Here is a 27,241-nt window from a genome sequence, read left to right on the forward strand (position 1 = left end):
CAAGAAATAATGAACGGAATGAAAGAAAAATTTATCGGCAAGTAGCCCTTAGTGGGTATAAGAACTGATTTTATTTTTGTGTCAACAGCTAAAAAGGGGGTAGCGAAATCACCTGTTCTTTTTTTCCATTTTGAGTGCCCTATCTCAAGAAGTAATGCTACGTTCTGGTTGAAATTTGGAATATATGTGAATCCATATGTAAACAGGCTTTGGTTCTATTTTGACGCCGATCGCTCCAAGAGGTGTTGATTTTTTTTTTTTTTTTTTTGCGAATAAAAATATTTTTATTAATGCAACAATAAGAAAGATAAATCGTAATAGATTGTCGTCTGCGTATTTCTCGTGATTTTAATTGTATGGAAATGATAGGAAATATTATCTCAATGATTTAAAATTTTTAACTGTTGCCATCTTATGTTTGTTAACAAATAAAATATTTGTAATTCATTCAAGCAAGGCTTTTAAAATAACTTTCAATTTTCGCTCTTTGCTTTGCTTTTGCAATAATTCAGACATTGGGTCAAGTTTTTGCATGTGTAATTTTGTTTTTGTTGGGAATATTGCTTCCTCGTCAAGCATGGGGAGGGATCAGAAAAAAAAAAAAGAAAAAGAAAAATATAGAAGAAAGTTTCGTGATGGCCACAACATACTAGTTAGCTTTAAGTTAACTAGGTTTCGAAACTAGGGTTGAGTGATTGTGCATTATATGTTCATTCAACTAAATTGAAAAGAGTAGTGTGACTATAAAATATTATTTAATTCCTAGTCATATGATTGGTCGGACCAATTACTGAGTCAATAAGCAATGTCCTATAAGGAACAGTGCAGAAGCCAAAATTGTTCTTTTTAAGCAAACTGGTCGGGGGGGGGGGGGTAATTGGGAAATTTAATTTGTCATGCAGTTCTTGTTGTTATTTGTAATTTTAGCATTGTTATTAGGTTTTAAAAATTTAAGTGTTTTAAATTTTTATTAGTATTTTATATTTCATTTGTGAATTAATTTGATTTGTTTGCATTCTTTGTTCTAAACATTTTGATAGTTATTTTTTATTTTATAGACATAAGCAGAGTAACACCTATCAAGCAATTATGCCCAGATTACATAGAATTCAATCATATTAAAGTGGTCATTGCTTATATGCAAAATAAGTTTGGTGTGAACCAGTCTGAAGCTTCTCAGTCTGTAGATGATCAAAAGTCAGAAGTAAGTTTAGGGTGTTCCCCCTTCCTTGGTATTTATAATATGTTTTAAATGCTAAAATTTACTGTGATTTATTTATCTTTTGCAATCAAGTGTTATATCAAAGTGCAAAACTTTAAGTTGAGTGAGGAAAAGGGATTTCAAGGGGGGGGGGGGAGAAATCCTGAGTTTTAACATAAGTTACTAACCGTAATGTGTTAGTTTCTACATGAAGCATTTACGCTCTACAGCAGTAGTTTAAAAACCTATTGTTACAAATTCTGTAAATAGTATTTATTGTAGTTACGTAACCTGTATAAATAGTTTCCCGTAATGAATATACAACCCCTTTTCATTCGACTGAAGTATACGATCCCCTATTTCCTTTTCTTTTCATTGATAAAATTTGATAACGGTCTACGCATTTCGAGAAGCAGTAAGAATGTTGTGGAAACTTTCTCGATGTTTATAAAAGCGCGTGATAAAAAGTTTAGTTTCGATTGAGATTTCGAACTGAGAGCGTATTTGCTCTGTTTATTGCGAGGCATTTCGCTGTGTTGTTTTCGTATTTGGAAGTAAATACGTGTGTAACCGTTGAGTTTACGATGTTGAGTGATATTTGTTTAATTGCTGATGATTAATTTAGCAGTTGTTAACGATTTCTCCTGTACATAGTGTAAATAAAGCTCCTGTGTTTTTATCAAGATCTGTGTCGTCCTTTCAAGAAAGTTGGAAGTCTCGCCGGATTCGTTACAATTGGCGCCCAACGTGGGGCTACTTCAGGACTTTCTTGGAGTAAGAGTGACTTTGGACATTTTTTCATAAAAACTTTTTGAATTTGAACGTTATTTTCATGGTGATTACTCGCGAAATGGATGACCAATTAAAACAACTTCTGGAAGCAATTAATGCTGTGAAAAGTGACTTGACCGAAAGTTTGGCGGCTAATCGAGAACAATTAAAAAATGATATGGCGACTAACCAAGAACAATTGAAAAATGAATCGGCGACTAACCAAGAACAATTGAAAAATGAATTGGCGACTAACCAAGAACAGTTAAATAGTGATTTAACTGCTAAAATTACTACAAGTCAAGGTGTGTTAGATTTTTAATTTAAACTTTCACAAAAAGTGAAAGAATCACTTAATTTGAAAAAAAAAATCATTAAAAATACGTTTTTGCATCATGCAGAATCAATCCTTTTTCGATGTAAACATTGCATCACGTTGTGACGTCATTCGTGCGATCGGTTGCAATAACTCAGTCAAACAGGTGAACCGAGTCACCAGTTCATTGTATCTTATAACCGCGAGTTTATTTTTTTTGATTGAGTTACTTTTTGATTGGCAACATATCTTTAACTTTCTTGCATTGGCAACACATCTTGTGTTTTGCATATTCTTAATTTGAAAGCCATGTGAAGACTTTAAATACTTCGAGCGATCTTTTTTCGCTCTCTCTCTCACCTCACATAGCCGCAATGTGTTGTACGTGATTTCGTGATGTCTGCCAGTGCTCTTTACTCCTGGCAGGGCGTAATACAACGTGATGTCAATTTTAAAGTTATAAAACGCCTTTAGGCCTATTTTTGTGTATTACGGTAATGCCTTATATTCCTTGGAATCAGCATGTTCGTAAACTTAATGTTTCGTTGTATATTAGCGGCTAATATTTGTTTATTTTTCTAAATGTTTTTTAAATATCAATGAAGATGTTGTTCGTCAACTTTAGAAATCCTTTGAGGATAATAAATACAGATTTTCCTTGAGGAAAAATGCTTCACGTGTTTTTCTTTTTCTCCAACTTCAGGCTGTGGGCATTTTTTTTGCAAGTTCACTTCTACTAGCCATGTAGTATGTCTAATTTCACTACATATAATGCTCACAAGGTGAAATAAAAAGTGACCTAACGACCGATGGAAACCATGATGGAGAATCAACTAACCGCCATGGGAGATAAAGTTGATGCTCTGGAAGAAAAATTTGATACTGTGTAAGAGCGTATCGCCAATGTGGAAAATAAGTTGGAAGAAGAAGACAAAAAATTTACTTCATTTAAGGAAGAAATAATTAAAGACACAGAACGGAGATTGGCGACTGCAGAAAGCAGCTCTGTACAGTTTGGCACTCCCACATCTGTTGCTCGACCGTCCATTAAACTGGCCACATTTGATGGGAAAAGTTCGTGGCAGGTGTACAAGACCCAATTCATAATAGTGGCGGAAGCGAACGGATGGGACTCTGCTACCAAGGCCTGCCATCTTGCAGCATCCCTGAGAGGTGACGCAGCGGACATTCTTCAGACCCTTCCGGACGGACAGCGCCTGGATTTCGCCGCCCTCACATCTGCATTGGAGCTTCGCTTCGGTGAGAAGTGCCGGAAAGATTTCAGCCGACTCCAGTTGAAGTCCCGTTTCCAGAAAACCGGGGAAACCCTGCAGGAGCTTGCGGCGGACATCGAGAGACTGTCGCATCTTGCTTTTTGCGACTGTCCTGCGGATGTTCGAGACAACCTGGCACTCAACTACTTCATCGACGGAGTTCGGAATCCTGAGATCCAGAAGGCCCTCCGGATGGCGAATGTAAACGACTTGAAATCCGCTTTGATATATGCGATGAGATACGAGGCCGCCCCTGAAGCAAACAGTGTGGATCGCCATCTAATCCGGACTCAGGAAGCTGATGAGTCTGATTCCTGGTCGTCCCATCTCGCTGAACTTGAGAGACAACTCGGTGACTTGGCAAGACATCTGAACAGCATAACAGCCCAAAAGAAACGAGCAGAAGTGCTGGAAATGCGGTAATGAAGGGCACCTGCGAAGGAGTTGTCCTGCTCGCCAAGCTACGCGAGGGAAGGAAATCACCACCACCAGAGCTCTGCAGATTTCCTCTACTAGTAGTGGCAGTGATGGACTTTTCATTTACGCCCATGTAAATGGGAATCCTTGCAAACTGATTGTCGACACTGGAGCCAATGTGACAATCGTTAGGACAGATGTGGCTCGTGAATTTGGATTGAAACTGTTGTGGACATCGCCACGCATAAGTCTCCAGACTGTGACAGGTGACAAAATTGAGATGGAGGGTAAAGTGGACTTGGAAATAGTGTTTGGGAATGCCACCTACCATCATACGGAATTCGTTGCGGATATCATGGACCCCTTCATTCTCGGATTGGACTTTTTAAAGAAATACGACTTCACCCTTGACTTCAAGACTAATGAACTGCACTCGATGAGAGATGACATAGCCATCTTCAATGTTGAAAATGATGTAAAATCCGCTCATCAAATAATAGCCCAAACAGATTTATCGATTCCCTCAAGGTCAGAATCATTAATACCTGGCTCCATTGAAGAAAGCAATAGTTTTCGATTTGGACTCATTGAATACCCTAACCTAAGCAATAGCCTAAAAGGAGTGCTTTTAGCATCTACGCTTTGGGACCTTTCTAAGGATGTAATTCCTGTGAGAGTCGCCAACATGAGTGAAAGGCCAAGGAATATCCGAAAAGGTGAAGTGTTGGCAACTTGTACTCCAGTAAACTGCATCATTAGAAGAATCAATTCCCCTGAGACTGTGTCTTCTGAGTCCTTGACATCGAAGTGAATTGGGAGTGCGTCAGTATCGAAAGGTCAAAGAACTGCTGCGGAACAATTGGTAGACGACTTCAAGCATCTGTTTTCATCTACATCGGAGGATGTTGGCCGTACAAATTTAATGCAGCATAGGATTTACACTGGAGAACACCCCGCTATTAAACAGCATCCAAGACGACTACCGTTCGCTAAGAAGGAAGAGGTTGAAACCCTCCTGAAAGAGATGAAGGAGAATGATGTAATCGAACCGTTATCCAATCCTTGGGCCTCTCCCATCGTCTTGGTCCGAAAGAAAGATGGCTCCACCAGATTTTGTGTCGATTACCGACGGCTGAATGAAATCACCAAGAAAGACAGTTACCCTCTTCCACGGATAGACGACACCTTGGACACTCTTTCCAGACACAAGTGGTTTTCCACCCTGGACTTGAAGAGCGGCTACTGGCAGGTTGAGATACACCCTGATGACCGAGAGAAGACAGCGTTTACAACTGGATAGGCTTCTGGCAGTTTAAAGTGATGCCCTTCGGCCTCTGCAATGCACCAGCTACGTTCGAGCGTCTTATGGAGACAGTGTTAAGAGGACTTTCCTACGAATCCTGTCTGACCTACTTAGATGATATCATCATCGTGGGACGCAGTTTCAAAGAACATCTGGCAAATCTTAGGAAGGTGCTGCAAAAGCTTAAGGAAGCCAATCTGAAGTTAAGCCCGTCCAAATGTAATTTGTTCCGCCGGGAAGTGAACTACCTTGGTCACATCATCTCTTCTGAAGGTGTACAAACCGATCCAGAAAAGGTATCCGCGGTCAAGAGTTGGAGTCGTCCCGAAAACATCCATCAGCTGCGAAGTTTCCTGGGGCTCTGCACGTGCTACAGGAAGTTTGTGAAGGGTTTTTCCAGCATTGCAAGACCTTTGCATAAGCTGACGGAGAGCAAGCAAACGTTTGAATGGTCCAAAGAATGTGAAGATGCATTTCTACGACTGAAGGAGGCTTTAACATCAACGCCTATTCTCTCATATCCTCAGCCTGGAAAATCCTTCATCCTAGACACTGATGCGAGCCCCGAGGGCATCGGAGCTGTTTTATCCCAAGAAATTGACGGCAATGAACACGTCATCGCTTACTGGAGCAAATGCTTATCAAAGTCGGAGCTCAATTACTGCGTCACCAGAAAGGAGTTACTGGCCCCCCATAGTGAAAGCTGTAGAACACTTCCATCACTACCTCTACGGCCGAAAATTTCTGCTTCGGACAGATCATGCCTCATTAACTTGGCTTTTGAACTTCAAAAATCCGGAAGGCCAGATAGCCAGATGGATACAGCGGCTCCAGGAATATGACATGGAGATCAAGCATCGAAAAGGGTTATCTCACTGTAAATGCTGACGCTTTAGCAAGGAGACCCTGTCCTGAGAACTGCCACTATTGTTCCCGAATCAAGAAACAGTATGGAGCGACTAGCCCTACCGCCTATCAGGTGACAGTGACTCCTTCATCATCAGAACCTGATCCATGGAGTGAGGACCAAGTTCGAAAAGATCAACTTGAAGACCCCGACATAAAACCAATTTTGGACTTCATGGAAAGTGACAGTCGGCGCCCTAGCTGGCAGGACGTTTCCATCTTCAGTCCTGCTACAAAAAGATACTGGGCTTTATGGAACTCACTCCATTTACGAAACGGCGTACTGTACCGAAAATGGGAATCTGATGACGGCAAAACATCTAGGTGGCAGTTACTACTTCCCGGATCAAGGATTTCAGATGTTCTGAAAGAAATACATAGTAGTGCGACATTTTGGTGTCTGGAAAACCCTCAATAAAGTTCGGGAGCGCTTCTTGTGGAGCAAGGCGAAGGATGACGTGGAGAAGTGGTGCCATTCTTGTGACGCCTGTGCTGCTCGTAAAGGACCGAAGAAGAGAAGCAGAGGGAAGCTACATCTGTACAAAGTTGGAGCTCCTTTCGAACGAATTGGGATCGACATCCTGGGTCCTCTACCAAGAACTGCTGATGGGAACAAATACATTCTTGTTTCCATCGACTATTTCACCAAATGGCCGGAAGCATATCCCATTCCAGATCAAGAAGCTACCACCGTAGCAGAGACTCTAGTCCAACATTGGATCTCGAGATATGGAACACCTTTGCAGATTCATTCCGCTCAAGGGAGGAATTTCATCTCTGCTGTGTTTAAGGGCCTATGTCAAATTTTCGGAATTGAGAAAACTAGGACAACACCACTACACCCACAATCGGACGGCATGGTGGAGAGATTTAACGGCACAATCCTGAATAATCTCTCACTTATGGTATCCAGAAATCAACAGGATTGGGACAAGAAGCTACCTTTGTTCCTGCTGGCCTACCGCAGTGCTGTCCACGAGACTACCGGATACGCCCCATCTCAGATGCTCTTCGGACGAGAGCTTCGGCTACCTTGTGATCTCGTCTTCGGTCGTCCTCCGGATGCGCCTTCATCGCCTGAGGAGTACATCCAGGATCTCCAGGCCCGGTTGGAAGACGTTCATAACTTCGCACGAGAGCGAATCAACATCGCGGCGGAGAAGATGAAGACCCGATACGACACAAGGTCTACTGGACATGAATTCAACGATGGCGATAAGGTTTGGTTATGGAATCCCATCCGACGGAAAGGTCTTTCACCCAAATTGCAGTCGCATTGGGATGGACCCTACAAAGTCCTTAACCGACTGAATGACGTCGTAGTGAGGATCCAAAAATCACCTAGGGTTGTACATTATGATCGGTTAGCCCCATACTATGGCCATAGTTCATGAGTATTACGTAAACAACCATGGTTGATAACATAAAAGTTGTAGATAATTTTTGCTTTTAATGTTTAGTAATATTTCTTGTTATTATTGTGTTTCCTATGCATTATTGGTTATTATTTAATGTGTGTATTTGTGAACTTGTGATAGAAGTTTGTACTTTTTCTGGGGATTGTACTGCCCGGGACGTGCAGTCCTTAGGAAAGGGGCAATGTTACAAATTCTGTAAATAGTAATTATTGTAGTAACGTAACCTGTAAATAGTTTCCCGTAATGAATATGCAACCCCTTTTCATTCGGCTGAAGTATACGACCCCCTATTTCCTTTTCTTTTCATTGATAAAATTTGATAACGGTCTACGCATTTCGAGAAGCAGTAAGAATGTTGTGGAAACTTTTTCGATGTTTATAAAAGCGTCCCGCGTGATAAAAAGTTTAGTTTCGATTGAGAATTCGAACTGGAACGTATTTGCTCTGTTTATTGCGAGGCATTTCGCTGTGTTGTTTTCGTATTTGGAAGTAAATACGTGTGTAACCGTTGAGTTTACGGTGTTGAGTGATATTTGTTTTATTGCTGATGATTAATTTAGCAGTTGTTAACGATTTCTCCTGTACATAGTGTAAATAAAGCTCCTGTCTTTTTTTCAAGATCTGTGTCGTCCTTTCAAGAAAGTTGGAAGTCTCGCCGGATTCGTTACAATTGGCGCCCAACGTGGGGCTACTTCAGGACTTTCTTGGAGTAAGAGTGACTTTGGACATTTTTTCATAAAAACTTTTTGAATTTGAACTTTATTTTCATGGTGATTACTCGCGCAATGGATGACCAATTAAAACAACTTCTGGAAGCAATTAATGCTGTGAAAATTGACTTGACCGAAAGTTTGGCGGCTAATCAAGAACAATTAAAAAATGATATGGCGACTAACCAAGAACAATTGAAAAATGAATTGGCGACTAACCAAGAACAATTGAAAAATGGATTGGCGACTAACCAAGAACAGTTAAATAGTGATTTAACTGCTAAAATTACTACAAGTCAAGGTGAAATAAAAAGTGACCTAACGACCGATGGAAACCATGATGGAGAATCAACTAACCGCCATGGGAGATAAAGTTGATGCTCTGGAAGAAAAATTTGATACTGTGTAAGAGCGTATCGCCAATGTGGAAAATAAGTTGGAAGAAGAAGACAAAAAATTTACTTCATTTAAGGAAGAAATAATTAAAGACACAGAACGGAGATTGGCGACTGCAGAAAGCAGCTCTGTACAGTTTGGCACTCCCACATCTGTTGCTCGACCGTCCATTAAACTGGCCACATTTGATGGGAAAAGTTCGTGGCAGGTGTACAAGACCCAATTCATAATAGTGGCGGAAGCGAACGGATGGGACTCTGCTACCAAGGCCTGCCATCTTGCAGCATCCCTGAGAGGTGACGCAGCGGACATTCTTCAGACCCTTCCGGACGGACAGCGCCTGGATTTCGCCGCCCTCACATCTGCATTGGAGCTTCGCTTCGGTGAGAAGTGCCGGAAAGATTTCAGCCGACTCCAGTTGAAGTCCCGTTTCCAGAAAACCGGGGAAACCCTGCAGGAGCTTGCGGCGGACATCGAGAGACTGTCGCATCTTGCTTTTTGCGACTGTCCTGCGGATGTTCGAGACAACCTGGCACTCAACTACTTCATCGACGGAGTTCGGAATCCTGAGATCCAGAAGGCCCTCCGGATGGCGAATGTAAACGACTTGAAATCCGCTTTGATATATGCGATGAGATACGAGGCCGCCCCTGAAGCAAACAGTGTGGATCGCCATCTAATCCGGACTCAGGAAGCTGATGAGTCTGATTCCTGGTCGTCCCATCTCGCTGAACTTGAGAGACAACTCGGTGACTTGGCAAGACATCTGAACAGCATAACAGCCCAAAAGAAACGAGCAGAAGTGCTGGAAATGCGGTAATGAAGGGCACCTGCGAAGGAGTTGTCCTGCTCGCCAAGCTACGCGAGGGAAGGAAATCACCACCACCAGAGCTCTGCAGATTTCCTCTACTAGTAGTGGCAGTGATGGACTTTTCATTTACGCCCATGTAAATGGGAATCCTTGCAAACTGATTGTCGACACTGGAGCCAATGTGACAATCGTTAGGACAGATGTGGCTCGTGAATTTGGATTGAAACTGTTGTGGACATCGCCACGCATAAGTCTCCAGACTGTGACAGGTGACAAAATTGAGATGGAGGGTAAAGTGGACTTGGAAATAGTGTTTGGGAATGCCACCTACCATCATACGGAATTCGTTGCGGATATCATGGACCCCTTCATTCTCGGATTGGACTTTTTAAAGAAATACGACTTCACCCTTGACTTCAAGACTAATGAACTGCACTCGATGAGAGATGACATAGCCATCTTCAATGTTGAAAATGATGTAAAATCCGCTCATCAAATAATAGCCCAAACAGATTTATCGATTCCCTCAAGGTCAGAATCATTAATACCTGGCTCCATTGAAGAAAGCAATAGTTTTCGATTTGGACTCATTGAATACCCTAACCTAAGCAATAGCCTAAAAGGAGTGCTTTTAGCATCTACGCTTTGGGACCTTTCTAAGGATGTAATTCCTGTGAGAGTCGCCAACATGAGTGAAAGGCCAAGGAATATCCGAAAAGGTGAAGTGTTGGCAACTTGTACTCCAGTAAACTGCATCATTAGAAGAATCAATTCCCCTGAGACTGTGTCTTCTGAGTCCTTGACATCGAAGTGAATTGGGAGTGCGTCAGTATCGAAAGGTCAAAGAACTGCTGCGGAACAATTGGTAGACGACTTCAAGCATCTGTTTTCATCTACATCGGAGGATGTTGGCCGTACAAATTTAATGCAGCATAGGATTTACACTGGAGAACACCCCGCTATTAAACAGCATCCAAGACGACTACCGTTCGCTAAGAAGGAAGAGGTTGAAACCCTCCTGAAAGAGATGAAGGAGAATGATGTAATCGAACCGTTATCCAATCCTTGGGCCTCTCCCATCGTCTTGGTCCGAAAGAAAGATGGCTCCACCAGATTTTGTGTCGATTACCGACGGCTGAATGAAATCACCAAGAAAGACAGTTACCCTCTTCCACGGATAGACGACACCTTGGACACTCTTTCCAGACACAAGTGGTTTTCCACCCTGGACTTGAAGAGCGGCTACTGGCAGGTTGAGATACACCCTGATGACCGAGAGAAGACAGCGTTTACAACTGGATAGGCTTCTGGCAGTTTAAAGTGATGCCCTTCGGCCTCTGCAATGCACCAGCTACGTTCGAGCGTCTTATGGAGACAGTGTTAAGAGGACTTTCCTACGAATCCTGTCTGACCTACTTAGATGATATCATCATCGTGGGACGCAGTTTCAAAGAACATCTGGCAAATCTTAGGAAGGTGCTGCAAAAGCTTAAGGAAGCCAATCTGAAGTTAAGCCCGTCCAAATGTAATTTGTTCCGCCGGGAAGTGAACTACCTTGGTCACATCATCTCTTCTGAAGGTGTACAAACCGATCCAGAAAAGGTATCCGCGGTCAAGAGTTGGAGTCGTCCCGAAAACATCCATCAGCTGCGAAGTTTCCTGGGGCTCTGCACGTGCTACAGGAAGTTTGTGAAGGGTTTTTCCAGCATTGCAAGACCTTTGCATAAGCTGACGGAGAGCAAGCAAACGTTTGAATGGTCCAAAGAATGTGAAGATGCATTTCTACGACTGAAGGAGGCTTTAACATCAACGCCTATTCTCTCATATCCTCAGCCTGGAAAATCCTTCATCCTAGACACTGATGCGAGCCCCGAGGGCATCGGAGCTGTTTTATCCCAAGAAATTGACGGCAATGAACACGTCATCGCTTACTGGAGCAAATGCTTATCAAAGTCGGAGCTCAATTACTGCGTCACCAGAAAGGAGTTACTTTCCCATAGTGAAAGCTGTAGAACACTTCCATCACTACCTCTACGGCCGAAAATTTCTGCTTCGGACAGATCATGCCTCATTAACTTGGCTTTTGAACTTCAAAAATCCGGAAGGCCAGATAGCCAGATGGATACAGCGGCTCCAGGAATATGACATGGAGATCAAGCATCGAAAAGGGTTATCTCACTGTAAATGCTGACGCTTTAGCAAGGAGACCCTGTCCTGAGAACTGCCACTATTGTTCCCGAATCAAGAAACAGTATGGAGCGACTAGCCCTACCGCCTATCAGGTGACAGTGACTCCTTCATCATCAGAACCTGATCCATGGAGTGAGGACCAAGTTCGAAAAGATCAACTTGAAGACCCCGACATAAAACCAATTTTGGACTTCATGGAAAGTGACAGTCGGCGCCCTAGCTGGCAGGACGTTTCCATCTTCAGTCCTGCTACAAAAAGATACTGAGCTTTATGGAACTCACTCCATTTACGAAACGGCGTACTGTACCGAAAATGGGAATCTGATGACGGCAAAACATCTAGGTGGCAGTTACTACTTCCCGGATCAAGGATTTCAGATGTTCTGAAAGAAATACATAGTAGTGCGACATTTTGGTGTCTGGAAAACCCTCAATAAAGTTCGGGAGCGCTTCGTGTGGAGCAAGGCGAAGGATGACGTGGAGAAGTGGTGCCATTCTTGTGACGCCTGTGCTGCTCGTAAAGGACCGAAGAAGAGAAGCAGAGGGAAGCTACATCTGTACAAAGTTGGAGCTCCTTTCGAACGAATTGGGATCGACATCCTGGGTCCTCTACCAAGAACTGCTGATGGGAACAAATACATTCTTGTTTCCATCGACTATTTCACCAAATGGCCGGAAGCATATCCCATTCCAGATCAAGAAGCTACCACCGTAGCAGAGACTCTAGTCCAACATTGGATCTCGAGATATGGAACACCTTTGCAGATTCATTCCGCTCAAGGGAGGAATTTCATCTCTGCTGTGTTTAAGGGCCTATGTCAAATTTTCGGAATTGAGAAAACTAGGACAACACCACTACACCCACAATCGGACGGCATGGTGGAGAGATTTAACGGCACAATCCTGAATAATCTCTCACTTATGGTATCCAGAAATCAACAGGATTGGGACAAGAAGCTACCTTTGTTCCTGCTGGCCTACCGCAGTGCTGTCCACGAGACTACCGGATACGCCCCATCTCAGATGCTCTTCGGACGAGAGCTTCGGCTACCTTGTGATCTCGTCTTCGGTCGTCCTCCGGATGCGCCTTCATCGCCTGAGGAGTACATCCAGGATCTCCAGGCCCGGTTGGAAGACGTTCATAACTTCGCACGAGAGCGAATCAACATCGCGGCGGAGAAGATGAAGACCCGATACGACACAAGGTCTACTGGACATGAATTCAACGATGGCGATAAGGTTTGGTTATGGAATCCCATCCGACGGAAAGGTCTTTCACCCAAATTGCAGTCGCATTGGGATGGACCCTACAAAGTCCTTAACCGACTGAATGACGTCGTAGTGAGGATCCAAAAATCACCTAGGGTTGTACATTATGATCGGTTAGCCCCATACTATGGCCATAGTTCATGAGTATTACGTAAACAACCATGGTTGATAACATAAAAGTTGTAGATAATTTTTGCTTTTAATGTTTAGTAATATTTCTTGTTATTATTGTGTTTCCTATGCATTATTGGTTATTATTTAATGTGTGTATTTGTGAACTTGTGATAGAAGTTTGTACTTTTTCTGGGGATTGTACTGCCCGGGACGTGCAGTCCTTAGGAAAGGGGCAATGTTACAAATTCTGTAAATAGTAATTATTGTAGTAACGTAACCTGTAAATAGTTTCCCGTAATGAATATGCAACCCCTTTTCATTCGGCTGAAGTATACGACCCCCTATTTCCTTTTCTTTTCATTGATAAAATTTGATAACGGTCTACGCATTTCGAGAAGCAGTAAGAATGTTGTGGAAACTTTTTCGATGTTTATAAAAGCGTCCCGCGTGATAAAAAGTTTAGTTTCGATTGAGAATTCGAACTGGAACGTATTTGCTCTGTTTATTGCGAGGCATTTCGCTGTGTTGTTTTCGTATTTGGAAGTAAATACGTGTGTAACCGTTGAGTTTACGGTGTTGAGTGATATTTGTTTTATTGCTGATGATTAATTTAGCAGTTGTTAACGATTTCTCCTGTACATAGTGTAAATAAAGCTCCTGTCTTTTTTTCAAGATCTGTGTCGTCCTTTCAAGAAAGTTGGAAGTCTCGCCGGATTCGTTACAATTGGCGCCCAACGTGGGGCTACTTCAGGACTTTCTTGGAGTAAGAGTGACTTTGGACATTTTTTCATAAAAACTTTTTGAATTTGAACTTTATTTTCATGGTGATTACTCGCGCAATGGATGACCAATTAAAACAACTTCTGGAAGCAATTAATGCTGTGAAAATTGACTTGACCGAAAGTTTGGCGGCTAATCAAGAACAATTAAAAAATGATATGGCGACTAACCAAGAACAATTGAAAAATGAATTGGCGACTAACCAAGAACAATTGAAAAATGGATTGGCGACTAACCAAGAACAGTTAAATAGTGATTTAACTGCTAAAATTACTACAAGTCAAGGTGAAATAAAAAGTGACCTAACATCGATGAAAACCATGATGGAGAATCAACTAACCGCCATGGGAGATAAAGTTGATGCTCTGGAAGAAAAATTTGATACTGTGTAAGAGCGTATCGCCAATGTGGAAAATAAGTTGGAAGAAGAAGACAAAAAATTTACTTCATTTAAGGAAGAAATAATTAAAGACACAGAACGGAGATTGGCGACTGCAGAAAGCAGCTCTGTACAGTTTGGCGCTCCCACATCTGTTGCTCGACCGTCCATTAAACTGGCCACATTTGATGGGAAAAGTTCGTGGCAGGTGTACAAGACCCAATTCATAATAGTGGCGGAAGCGAACGGATGGGACTCTGCTACCAAGGCCTGCCATCTTGCAGCATCCCTGAGAGGTGACGCAGCGGACATTCTCCAGACCCTTCCGGACAGCCAGCGCCTGGATTTCGCCGCCCTCACATCTGCATTGGAGCTTCGCTTCGGTGAGAAGTGCCGGAAAGATTTCAGCCGACTCCAGTTGAAGTCCCGTTTCCAGAAAACCGGGGAAACCCTGCAGGAGCTTGCGGCGGACATCGAGAGACTGTCGCATCTTGCTTTTTGCGACTGTCCTGCGGATGTTCGAGACAACCTGGCACTCAACTACTTCATCGACGGAGTTCGGAATCCTGAGATCCAGAAGGCCCTCCGGATGGCGAATGTAAACGACTTGAAATCCGCTTTGATATATGCGATGAGATACGAGGCCGCCCCTGAAGCAAACAGTGTGGATCGCCATCTAATCCGGACTCAGGAAGCTGATGAGTCTGATTCCTGGTCGTCCCATCTCGCTGAACTTGAGAGACAACTCGGTGACTTGGCAAGACATCTGAACAGCATAACAGCCCAAAAGAAACGAGCAGAAGTGCTGGAAATGCGGTAATGAAGGGCACCTGCGAAGGAGTTGTCCTGCTCGCCAAGCTACGCGAGGGAAGGAAATCACCACCACCAGAGCTCTGCAGATTTCCTCTACTAGTAGTGGCAGTGATGGACTTTTCATTTACGCCCATGTAAATGGGAATCCTTGCAAACTGATTGTCGACACTGGAGCCAATGTGACAATCGTTAGGACAGATGTGGCTCGTGAATTTGGATTGAAACTGTTGTGGACATCGCCACGCATAAGTCTCCAGACTGTGACAGGTGACAAAATTGAGATGGAGGGTAAAGTGGACTTGGAAATAGTGTTTGGGAATGCCACCTACCATCATACGGAATTCGTTGCGGATATCACGGACCCCTTCATTCTCGGATTGGACTTTTTAAAGAAATACGACTTCACCCTTGACTTCAAGACTAATGAACTGCACTCGATGAGAGAAGACATAGCCATCTTCAACGTTGAAAATGATGTAAAATCCGCTCATCAAATAATAGCCAATAAATATAATCAAAGTGCAAAACTTTAAGTTGAGTGAGGAAAAGGGATTTCAAGGGGGGGGGGGAGAAATCCTGAGTTTTAACATAAGTTACTAACCGTAATGTGTTAGTTTCTACATGAAGCATTTACGCTCTACAGCAGTAGTTTAAAAACCTATTGTTACAAATTCTGTAAATAGTAATTATTGTAGTAACGTAATCTATAAATAGTTTCCCGTAATGAATATACAACCCCTTTTCATTCGGCTGAAGTATACAACCCCCTATTTCCTTTTCTTTTCATTGATGAAATTTGATAACGGTCTACGCATTTCGAGAAGCAATAAGAATGTTGTGGAAACTTTTTCGATGTTTATAAAAGCGTCCCGCGTGACAAAAAGTTTAGTTTCGATTGAGAATTGGAACTGGAGCTGAGAATTGGAACTGGAGCGTATTTGCTCTGTTTATTGCGAGGCATTTCGCTGTGTTGTTTTCGTATTTGGAAGTAAATACGTGTGCAACCGTTGAGTTTACGGTGTTGAGTGATATTTGTTTAATTGCTGATGATTAATTTAGCAGTTGTTAACGATTTCTCCTGTACATAGTGTAAATAAAACTCCTGTGTTTTTATCAAGATCTGTGTCGTCCTTTTAAGAAAGTTAGAAGTCTCGCCGGATCCGTTACACTATGTTTTTTAGTCCTGTTTCAAAAATGAATCTTTCGTAAACTTCCGCCAATATCTTTATTAAAAAAAAACTTCAAAATAGTGCCTTCTAATTTTGTAGTTTTACAAATTATTTAAGAAGCCCCCCCCCCCCCAAAAAAAAAGAAAACATCCTGAAGAAATATTATTTATGTGTGTGTGATTAGCATTTTCCTTTCTAGTTTTAATGCAAAACACCATTGTGGTTCAAAATCCTGAAATGAGTTTAGATTATATGTTCTTGAAGAATCCATGTTAATAAAAAAAAGTCATTCACGAACGATATTTTCTGGCCCATGGGAGGATCAATCCCACAACCTCCGCATTATGCCCCTCTAACTAACTTGGCTAATTGGCCTCTGTCATAGGTATCGTTAATGCATTGTGAAATAAAAATACCTTTCCCAATTTTCCTTTCAAAATAAATTGAAATTGATGTCTCCATTTTTTAACAAAAATATTTAAAAAAATTTTTTTTTATTTAAAGTACACTGCGACTTACAATGAAAAAGTAAATGTTTTCAACAATGCAATACAACAATATAACTGTTGCTCAGAGTCTTGCCGAGAGTTTAGATTTGTATATAACAGTACAAGCTCTCAAACTTTGAGCAACTGCTGGAAATCTTATTCTATCGCTGAATTTGTTGTAAATATCAAGAATTGGCTTGATTAGATGCAGTTGTAACACTTAATTGTTGTTGGAAGGCATTATGACCTCAATTTGTCATGAAAGAAAAACAGGTTCCTAGCTTTAAAAAGCCAAGAAACAAATCTTTCAGCCTGACAATCGCAATTAGAAGGTTCCGCAATCTCCAAAGTGAAGACATTAAAGATCTGTTAAGAGTCACACAACTCGGAGCTCACATAAAAAGAGCTTTTAAAAGTGACATTTGACACCCTCAGAGACCCTGGCACCTTGCTTGGTTTATCGGTTTTAAATGATCTCTGAACAAGTGGGTCCCTGAGGAACTTTACTTAAATATATTTTTAAATGACACAGGAAAGCAAAGTCTTTGAGGGTACTAAAATCAATAACACAACCAAAAACCTCATCGTTAAAAGTTTTAAACCATTGCTTGAGAGTGGCAAAAGAACTTACTGACCTGTTAGGGAAGGAAGATCCAGTCATGGAGTGGAACGAGAAATTTTGAATACTTAAATACCCTATAAGGAACTGCAACAAAGAATGATAAATGAATTTAAAGTGTTATAAGCAGCTAATTTTCAAAACAGTAAGTTTTCTAACGCATATTTTTGTTTTCTTTATATGCATGCATGTGTATGTATCGAAAAAATAGCGTATTAAATTTATTATGTAATAATCTGTAACTGGTGGAGTGAAGTATATTTTTTTGTTCTGGAACCTAACCCCTATTTTAACACTACTACTGAGTCTTAATTTATAAGCTTTTGATTTTTCGCCACATTTTCGTGGAACTTAACCCCCACGTAAAACAGAGTTGGCAAAAACCCGGGTTTTTTTAAAAAAGCCCATGGACCCAGGGTTTTTTGGGTTTTTTTAAATAAAACCCAAAAAAACCCAACTAAAGTTGGGTTTTTTTAAAAGAAATGTGGTTTTTTTTTTGTCTTTTCTTAGGGAAAATGTGGGGTACTTGTAGCATATTGTAGCGTAAGTATATGGACAAAGCAAAAAAATTGTCAAAGCTGGAAAATTCAGCATTTTCTGAAGAAAAGTAAAAAAGACGACAAAACCCAAGAATGGTGAAGTTTCAGATTTTTTAGTTTCCTTGATTACCAACAGTTAAGTCAAAGTTACTTCTCGAGTGATAAAATCTGTTTGTTTGTAATTACTACATTTTTTTTTTTTTTTTGCATTTTACTTTATTGTATTTCATTTTGTTATGCAAAACTACTGTAGAACCTCAAGTAGTTTCTTTGAATTTTATGTTGCCTGTTTTTCTATTTCTGTGTACAGAGTAACAAATATTAAACTTTTTTGTAAGATAATGAAAATACTGTACATCTTATTCTATTCGACCGTTCGTAAAACCTGTAAATTTCTAAAAAATATACCTTGTTTAATCGAGATTTGTGACGTGTTGGTTTCCAGAAAATATTTCACACGAAAGCCTTTCGACTAGAGTAGTTTCCTCTGTACAATCTACAAATGTTGAGAACATCAGACGGGACAGGACTTAGTCAAGATAATTTGAGTTATTTATTGACCAGTTGAAGAAAAAAGTTAAATACATTTATTTAAAATCTTTGAAGTATTTTTTTAATGCTGTTAAAAGTGAAGAAATACTATTAAAGTTCAAAATTCATTTTTTATGTTCATTGGCTGTGGTGAAGAACAAATAAAGAAAAAGTTTAAATTGTAAAAGTATTTAAATTAATTAATTTTTTTAAACTTCTTGAAAAATTTAAAAAAACCCAAAAGTGGACTAAATAGTGGGTTTTTTTAAATGGGTTTTTTCAAAAAAAACCCATTGGGTCCAACCCAATTGGGTCCAACCTGGCCAACCCTGACGTAAAACAAGAGTACAGTAAAATTGATTTTTTTCAAAAAACCACTGCAATGTGTACTGTAGTGTTTATTTTTTGCCAAAAGTGGTGAAAAAAAATCTTTAATGCCACTTCGTTTAAATTCCTCACAGATTTTTTTTTCTCCCACAGTGTTCATCTGCTGCATCAGAATGCTCCTCAAAGAAAGAGCCTCAAAGCATAAAACATGAGTTCACGGAACAAGTTTTAAAAAGAAAAGATGAAGATTCGGCTTTCAATGATGTTAAGCCAGTGAATGTAAAACGCATAAAGAGTAATAAACTGTTTAGCTTGTAAAAATAAACGTTTCAAATGGAGCAAAAAACCATGAAGTGATGCAGGAAATTTGAAAGCGTTTGGAATGAAGGAAAAATGTGTATGATGTTATAAGAAGCACCCACATCTTGCTTCATAAATGAATTCTGTACCTGTTCTGTTCTAATATTGTTCTATAATCTTTCTTTGCTTTCTTTAATGATTTCAACAGACTGTGCCATTGATATTTTTAGTGGGGTTTTGAGGGGTATTTTTCTCTTTTTTTTTTGGAAAGGGGGGGGGGCTTTTGCTCTTGGGAGATTGCAACCTGCTCCTGGAGGAGGGGGGGGGATCAGCCCTGGTAAACCATATGACTTAGCTTATTAGAATTGTATAAAAGACTTCATTTAGCTCTATGATTGTAGCTTGTATTTTTCTTTTTCTCTTAAAGTATTTTTGTTCAATTTTTAGTTATTCACTAGTAAATCTTAAAACATTTTTTGAGTCTATAAATACTAAAGGGAGAGGGAGACAATAAAGCATGCAAATGAATTTGTTGCAAATCCATATTCCTTATTCTGAGCTATTGTACAAATGCACTTTTTAAGCTCAATAAATTGTGTTTTACATTTATTCTAAAGTATTAGAATCTCAGGTATCAGTTTCAACACAAGAAGTATGATGGAAATAACAAAGCTTCATAAAACAACTAAATGCAGTTCTAGCTGGAAATTTTTTGTAACATCAAATGAAAGAAATGGGGGCTCAATGGTACCGATTACTGCAACCAGAAGTTTATTTTACAAATTAATTTTGAACCTCTATATATCAGGGGTGATTTAGTAAAAATGTTTCGGCACTGCTTTTCTGAAGGAAAAAAAAATCTGCCTTCACATGAAATTGATTGTAACTGAGGATTCAATTATTTATTTTTTATAATAGATAACTTAAGCAATTATATACAAAAATGACTAGTGATTATAAGGAAAAAGATACTTGAACAATTGTTAATGCTTTTAAATTCAGATTCTTGCTTATAGGAACAATTGCACCTTTCCCCCTTCATTTTTCAGAAGTACCTCTTTCTTCTAATTTAAAAAAAAAAAAAAAAAAAACATTTCATTAATATCATTTATGCTATCTGAATTTGTTTGTTTGAAAGTTAGTTGGGCCATCAACATACTCTTTATAAAATCTAAATCAATGTCTGAAAGACAAAAAATATTATAATTCCTTTCTTCAAATAATGTTTACAATTAATGATTAACATGAAGAAAGGAAAGAAAAGAACATTTATGATAAATGGTTAAATTAGTCTTAAACAGGATTTCTTGATATCTCCTGGAGAACTTTTAGCATTAAACTGCTTAGAAAAGGGATGAAATCCACTCCTTTGAAAATTTGGGATTAACGGAGATAGTCTTTCATAAAAGTTTCACTGTGCTTATATAGTTTTCATACTTGTATATTCATTAATGTACATTACATATGCGGCTCATATGGGGAGGGGGAGTGGCAACTGCCCCCTCACTTCGAAAATTAAAGGGGTTTTGCCCGCTCACTTTTCAGAGTTAAAACTTAATGATTGGTTGAAAAATGGTTTTGATAGGATGGATTGATTTATTTTATGAAAGTAAAAACTAAAAATTCCTCAAAAAAATTAACCTTTCTCATCTTATTTCATAAGAAATGAGCTTTGAATTGGAAAAGGAAAGTCTACGGTGGCCATTCGTTCCGATTTTTGATGCCATATTCCACATTTTTAGAATAGTTTAAATAATAATAAAAAAAAAAGCTTTATCCATTCTCTGCACTTTTTTTGACCCTCCTCTTTTTAGCACACCAGCCGCCTATGTTAAATTTTGTTTAAGGGGGGGGGGGGTGTTAAAAATTAACTTAAGAATAACACTTACTGTTTTTCAGTGAATAATGATCTTCCTTCTTTTTGTATATGTATATGATGTAAATAAATTGTTTTAAATGCTTTATTTGTGGTGGTTGTGATTACTTTTCCATACAAACATTGCTAAAACATACTCTTATTTGGAAATAAAATGTAAAGGATATTTTTCCAAATAACAGCAAAATATGGCTAAACTATAAAATCAATTTCAGATAAATCTCTTTCACTCAAACTCTTAAATGGACATTACAAATTGTTCTTGTTTCCTAATAAAGTTTTAAATATTTTATTAATGAAAATATATATATGTCCGCCTTTTCGATTTATTACGGGAGGGGGGGGGGTTAAAGGGTATATAATCAGTGCAAAGTACACCAAAAAACAGCAAAAAAACATTCCCATTTACATGTAAATACATAGTATCTGCACCCCTGGTAAGTAAATCATGTTCGAAAATGATCATGGAAAATCATGATTTTCAGCAAAAAATGCTCAAAAGTCATGTGATTTAACAATTGGTTCATGGATTTTGAGCTATAGAACATACATAGTTACCGAATTTTTCTGATTAGGTGAAAAATGTACGCATCATAGCTGTTTGTTACGCTTTTACACGTCTGTCCCGATTTTTCATGCATTTTAAAATCTGAGTGCATCTATACCTATAAAATGCACGTTTTTGTTTTTTATGTTATTCCATAATTTTGTGTTTAACGTTATTTCAAATTCTTATACGTCTTATTGTGTGATTGAAGACTTGTACACTTCTAATTTTGCTGCGCTTATTCAAAGATATTGGTTAATTTGCATATGAGTTGATTCAATAGGCTCATAAAAAATTTGATTATCATTCATTTTTATCAATGTCTTAAACTAAGGAAAATTTTAGAGAATAAAATTAGTTTTAATAATTAATTGAGGACGTTTAGACCCCGATGAAGCATGAAAATCTGGGAATTTTTATTGTAAATTTTTTAAAAGGCCCAAAAATGTTGTAAGTTACACAACTTTGGGAGTTTTTCAGTGTTTGTAGGATATTCTAAAATTTTGGCGATCATACCAGGTAAGTTAATCATTATGTAAGTTACTTGAAGAATGCTGTATTTTTTTATTGTGATGTTTTATTTATTTCATTTATTCTTTGTGAACTTAATTTTAGCAATTAATGAATTATTAGTGGTTACAACAGCTAGCTTTTAAGATAATTAAATGTTAATTCTTTATTTATCTTTAAAGTAAAACATTTATTTTTTAAAAAGTTCAAAAGTAAAAAAAAAGATTAATACCAGCTTAAAGGTATTCACCAGCAGTTTTACATCATTATTGCCACAAGTTCAAATATTCTTTTAGAAAATTCATAATTACACTTAATTTTTTTTAGGAATTTAAATAATTAATTCCCCCCCCCCCCCGTTTCCAAGACTATTAAAATCTCCCGCCTGTTTAAATATACCAAAAGCTAAGATTGAAACTGAAAAACAGGGTAAGGAGATTTCATGAGAAAGAAGAAAACTCAGAGGGGAGGGGGGACACCGAAATAACATGAGATATCATATCAGATTTTTTGGAGGAAAAATAATAAAATTGTCTACAGTCGAATCTCGATAACTGGAATATTCCTTTCTCTTGAAGTTTTCATCGGGTCTATTGAGACTGTTGTGGAAACTGAAACTTCCCACAACTCTAACGTTTTAGCCAGTCCCTTTGGACTTCGAGTTGTCGAGAGTTGATTGTATATGCAAATTGAAAATTTCTATATGGTTCATCAGTAACTGAAAAAATGTCGACTTGTAATTATATTCAATTTTGACCTTGTAAATACGAGGCGTATCCGGAAAGTAAGTACCGTTTCGTTCTAATGCCGCTGCTGTCGGCGCTCAGTGCATGTGTACTTGTTTCCTCTGTTCATCGGCTACAAACTCGCGCCATTACGGTTGATTTGTCTTGTGTTTTGCGTTTACTGTAGCCGTATATAATGTTTAAAAAAATCGATGATCCCGCCGACTGTGAAATTCGTTCTGTGATCCGGTTTTTGAATGCAAACGTAGAGGAATGCTCAGTGAAGGAATTGTGTTGCTGCATGACAATGCTCGGCCCCATACTGCTCGTGACACTCAAAGACTAATTGAACAGTTCGGTTGGGAGCGGTTTAATCACCCGCCGTACAGCCCAGACTTGGCACCGTCTGATTTCCACTTGTTCCTGCACATGAAACGAGAACTTGGAGGTAGGCACTTTGCTTGTGATGACGACGCAAAAAACGCTGTAAATTTATGGCTCTCTTCATTGGCGGCAAGTTTCTTTGAGGCAGGTATAAATAAGCTGGTGAGCTGCTACGACAATTGCCTCAACAATGGTGGAAACTATGTTGAAAAATAATTTAAGGTATGATCTTTCATGTAAACATTAAATAATCTTTAAAAAAGACATTTTATAGCTTTTTTTTCAAAACGGTACTTACTTTCCGGATACGCCTTGTATATTCAAATGTAGTAACAAAATATTTCATTTGAAACTCTTGATTATTTCATGTCCAGTCATCACCAGTCATTGTTGCAGTAATTGCTTTATAGTATCGCAGCTCGTTACATTTCGTTCAATTTGAATTTTTATAACTAATTGTTCATTGTTCAAAGCATAAATCAGACGATTGCAATTTTATTTTCACAAAACACTAATTTTGATAATTATTCTATGTAAAAATTGTATGTTTTTATAGAAAAGGCATATTGTGGGTCATTGAAAGTTACAAGCAGAAGTCATGGATTTGAAAACTTTTAATGTAGCAAATACCCTGTAAATACAACAATTTCTCTAAGCCATCCAAAAAAAAGGGGGAGGGGAGGAGAGATTTGGTTGCCACTTCCTGACCCCCCTAAATGTGCCAACTGCATTGTTAAAGATAATTCTGGATGGATCCACCTCCTCTCCTCAGGAAATGTTTCAACATTGAAGTAAATGCAATTTTATTCCATGTTCGGGCAATGACTGATTAGGGGGGGGGGCATTCTATTTTGGAAACTGAAAGAGATTATAGGCTATCTTTGGAGAGCTTTAATGACTTTTGTGGGAATTTAAAAGTGCAATTTTTAACCTACCTTTGGTGACATTAAAGAAATGTGGGAGATTCGCAAATTGTTTCGACATAGAATTCTGAAAAACAGTTGCAGTGTTTCTTTCAGACCTTTTGCTCTGGGAGAGGGGGGGGGGGCATGGCCCCCTCTGAGAAAATGTCAAGAATAGTTTAAACCCCCTTTTTTTGAGCAAAAATGCAAAAAATTTCCCTTATATTACATACCAAGTCTAACAATAAGGAAAACAATGAGAGGCGGCCATGGCCACCTCAAAAAAGTTTCAAAAATAGTTAAAAACCTTTTTTAGAGCTAAATATTAAAAAATCCTTATTATTCCTCGAAGTTCCCCATAAAGCCACACTGAGGAAGTTTCAAGTATAGTTTTTTAAACCCTCTTTCCTAGCTTAAATTGAAAAAAAAATATATTTGAATTTTGACCTCTTGAATTCAAATTATGTTTTTTGCAATCAACGAGTGTGTGTATGTAGGCATGTGTGTTTATGTGGGGGGGGGGGGTTGTGTGTAGGGGGTATGTGTATGTGTGTGTAGGCATGTGTGTTTATGTCTGTGTGCAGGTATGAGTGTGTGGGTAGTTGTGTGTATGAGTGTTTGTGTGTGGGGGGGGGGGAGTGCGTATGTGTGTGTGTAGGCAGATGTGTTTGTGTCTGTGTGCAGGCATGAGAGTGTGTGTAGTTGTGTGTGTAGGTGTCTGTATGTATGCGTGTATGTATTTGTGTGTGTGTGTTTGTGTGTACGTGCTTGTATGCATGCAAGTGAAGGATATGGACGCAACCTGGAGACGGTTTTTGCTATAGGAGCAGCAGCATCGTGAGGCGGCCGGTCGACGGTGATGCTACGGAGAGTGCTGGCGGGAAAATAAAATGATAGGACCTCAAAATGGTCAAATGAAAGCAATAAGCAATCGTGATTGCTCAAAAAAAAAAAAAACTTCATTGTAATTCATGTTAAGTCTTACAAGAATAGAAACAGTGCCAGAGGGAGGGCATGGCCACCCCACAAAAATGTCAAACATATGAAGTGTATATGAAATATTTGGGCTTATTTAGCATAATGGGCTCGTCTTGTTAGATGCGTTTACTTCTCCCATGCGGGAAAGAAAACGGATATGTGTTAGTAAGTGTCCGATAAAAAGTTATACATTTAATGATTGCCCGTTAGGTTAGATTTCAGTTTTAACCTGACTTTATGCAGTGCTATGTAATTATTCTTCATTCCCTTTTTAATATGGAACCCTCCAAACCACTCCTCTTCCTCTTGTTAATATTACCAAAGATTGTCTACAAACCACATTTAAAAAAAAATTACTTGTAAAAGTTTCCAGGGGAGGGACCCCACCTCTCCTTTTCGCTAACATCGTTCAAGATCGGCCTAAATTTTGTTTTGGATATTGAGTTTCAAAATATTTCCGGAGGAGAACTCCTCCCTCCCTGACATCATTAAAAGTCTTCAGGAATTACGTTTCTGGAGCTTCAATTTCGAAAAATTGCTGGTCCTCTAAAAGTTACTCATGAACAAGAAGTTCTGTCTAGAACTAGACGAGCCTACTTTCCCGTATACCCGTACTACTTTCTAGTACCTGATCAATATTCTCAAAAATAGCTAAAATCGCAAATTTTTCCAAACATATTTTTAAAATACTTTAAGCTGATTTCTAGGAATAAAATATTCCTCACTCATCTAAAAAAAATTAGATGCGTAAAAAAAAAAAAAAAGAACCGAACGAATAAAATAGCAGGAACTTTTAAACAAAGTAGCTAATACACTTTTTTCCATTAAAAAATCTTTCACAGCTTTCAAAACGAAAAAATAATAATTAAAATTAATAAGCTCATTAAAATAAATACATCATATCAAAAAAAAAATCGTTTCTTTTTCCCCTGTTGCCAAAAATAATTTTTTAAATGAATGAATGCACTTACCAAAATAAATGAAAACAATAAAATGGCAACTTAAAGAAATACTTTTCATTGTCAAAAAAAAAAAAAAAAAAAAAATCGTCTGCGCATATCTTTATGTAGAAACATAAATGACTTCGAGTTTCTTCGCCAAAAACTGAGTACCTAAATTGAAACTTTAGCGTAAAAATAAAAACAAGTCATATCAACAATAATTATTTCACAGTTAAAATCATAGCTGCGGAGTCGGAGTCGGAGACAATCTCATTTTGAGATAAAAGAGTCGGAGACGAATATCCAAGAATCGGAGTCAGTCATTTGTCCTCCGTGTATAAATTTTTGCCAAAGCTACGAAATCAGAGTCAAAGTTGGGGAGTTGGAGTCCGATTAATTGTCGGGCACAGGACCACAGGAGTCAGAGTCAGGTGCCTCTAAATTCTCGGAGTCGGAGTCTGGAGTTTGGCTTCAAGAGCTATTTCCAACAAAATTTGTTTGAAATAAATCCGCCTTCAAGTACGGAATCTACATTGACTTTCAGTTTCCCCGTAGGTGCTAATGTTAATTTTTTTGAACTGTTCAGAATTGAACAAAAAATAGTTCAAATCAAAAAGTGAAATATGGGAGTGAGGTGTCCTCGCCGAGATCTTTCGAACAAAAAAAAAGTTTGTTCGAATCGGACTATTCATTCAAAAGTTATTGGAGGGGGGGGGGGGGGACAGACCGACGGACCGACAGACATTTTTCCCCATCTCAATACCATACTTTCCAATTTTTAATTTTTCGATATTTATTTAATTATCTTATTTATTTTTTGATTTTTTTTTCCGCGACCTTTTTAAGATGCATTAAGTCTTCTTTCATGCTTTTTTCTTCTTTTTCTGACTTTAACTGGGAAAGTAGGCTGAAAATGGATTGCTTACATTAGCAATTTAAAGAGTTCAATTTTGGGAGTGGTAAAGGTCAAGATTTACGGTCGCCACTCGCCACGTGGCGACTCAGTTTTCAAAATTGGCGACCCCGAAAAATTTCTACAGTCGCCAACTTTTTTTGGGGGTTATTTTTACTTTAGATCCCAAGAAAAGAATTCACTCTACAGATGCAGCAGTTCAATAAGGATTCACCGATAGAGACCGTACTCCGACTGAATGTTGTTTATTTTACAAAGCTTGCATGTACTTTCTCTCTGCCTGCCTGTATGTTGGTTATTTTACGTTGCTTGAATGTTCCTCTTACTCGATTCAGGCCATGTAAAAAAAGCAAGAATACAGTGAATTAGGAAACTATTTGCACACGATCAGAGCGTTTGCTCCTCTGTCTTGACTCTTTGTTTT

The 27,241-nt window shown here is 38.9% G+C and overlaps 1 protein-coding gene across 1 annotated transcript in view; it reads left to right on the forward strand.

Moving 5' to 3' along the window:
• LOC129234202 (bifunctional 3'-5' exonuclease/ATP-dependent helicase WRN-like) overlaps positions 1–20,997 on the forward strand; it is a 101,436-nt gene extending 80,439 nt beyond the window's left edge. The window contains exons 25-26 of the mRNA XM_054868121.1: positions 1,059–1,204; positions 18,895–20,997. Coding sequence (XP_054724096.1) covers positions 1,059–1,204; positions 18,895–19,059 — 311 coding nt within the window. The 3' untranslated portion in view covers positions 19,060–20,997. The remainder of the gene's footprint in view (positions 1–1,058; positions 1,205–18,894) is intronic.
• Positions 20,998–27,241: the final 6,244 nt, after the last annotated feature.

This window comes from Uloborus diversus, chromosome 1 (genome assembly GCF_026930045.1).
Source record: "Uloborus diversus isolate 005 chromosome 1, Udiv.v.3.1, whole genome shotgun sequence".
In the NCBI taxonomy this organism is placed as follows: domain Eukaryota; kingdom Metazoa; phylum Arthropoda; class Arachnida; order Araneae; family Uloboridae; genus Uloborus; species Uloborus diversus.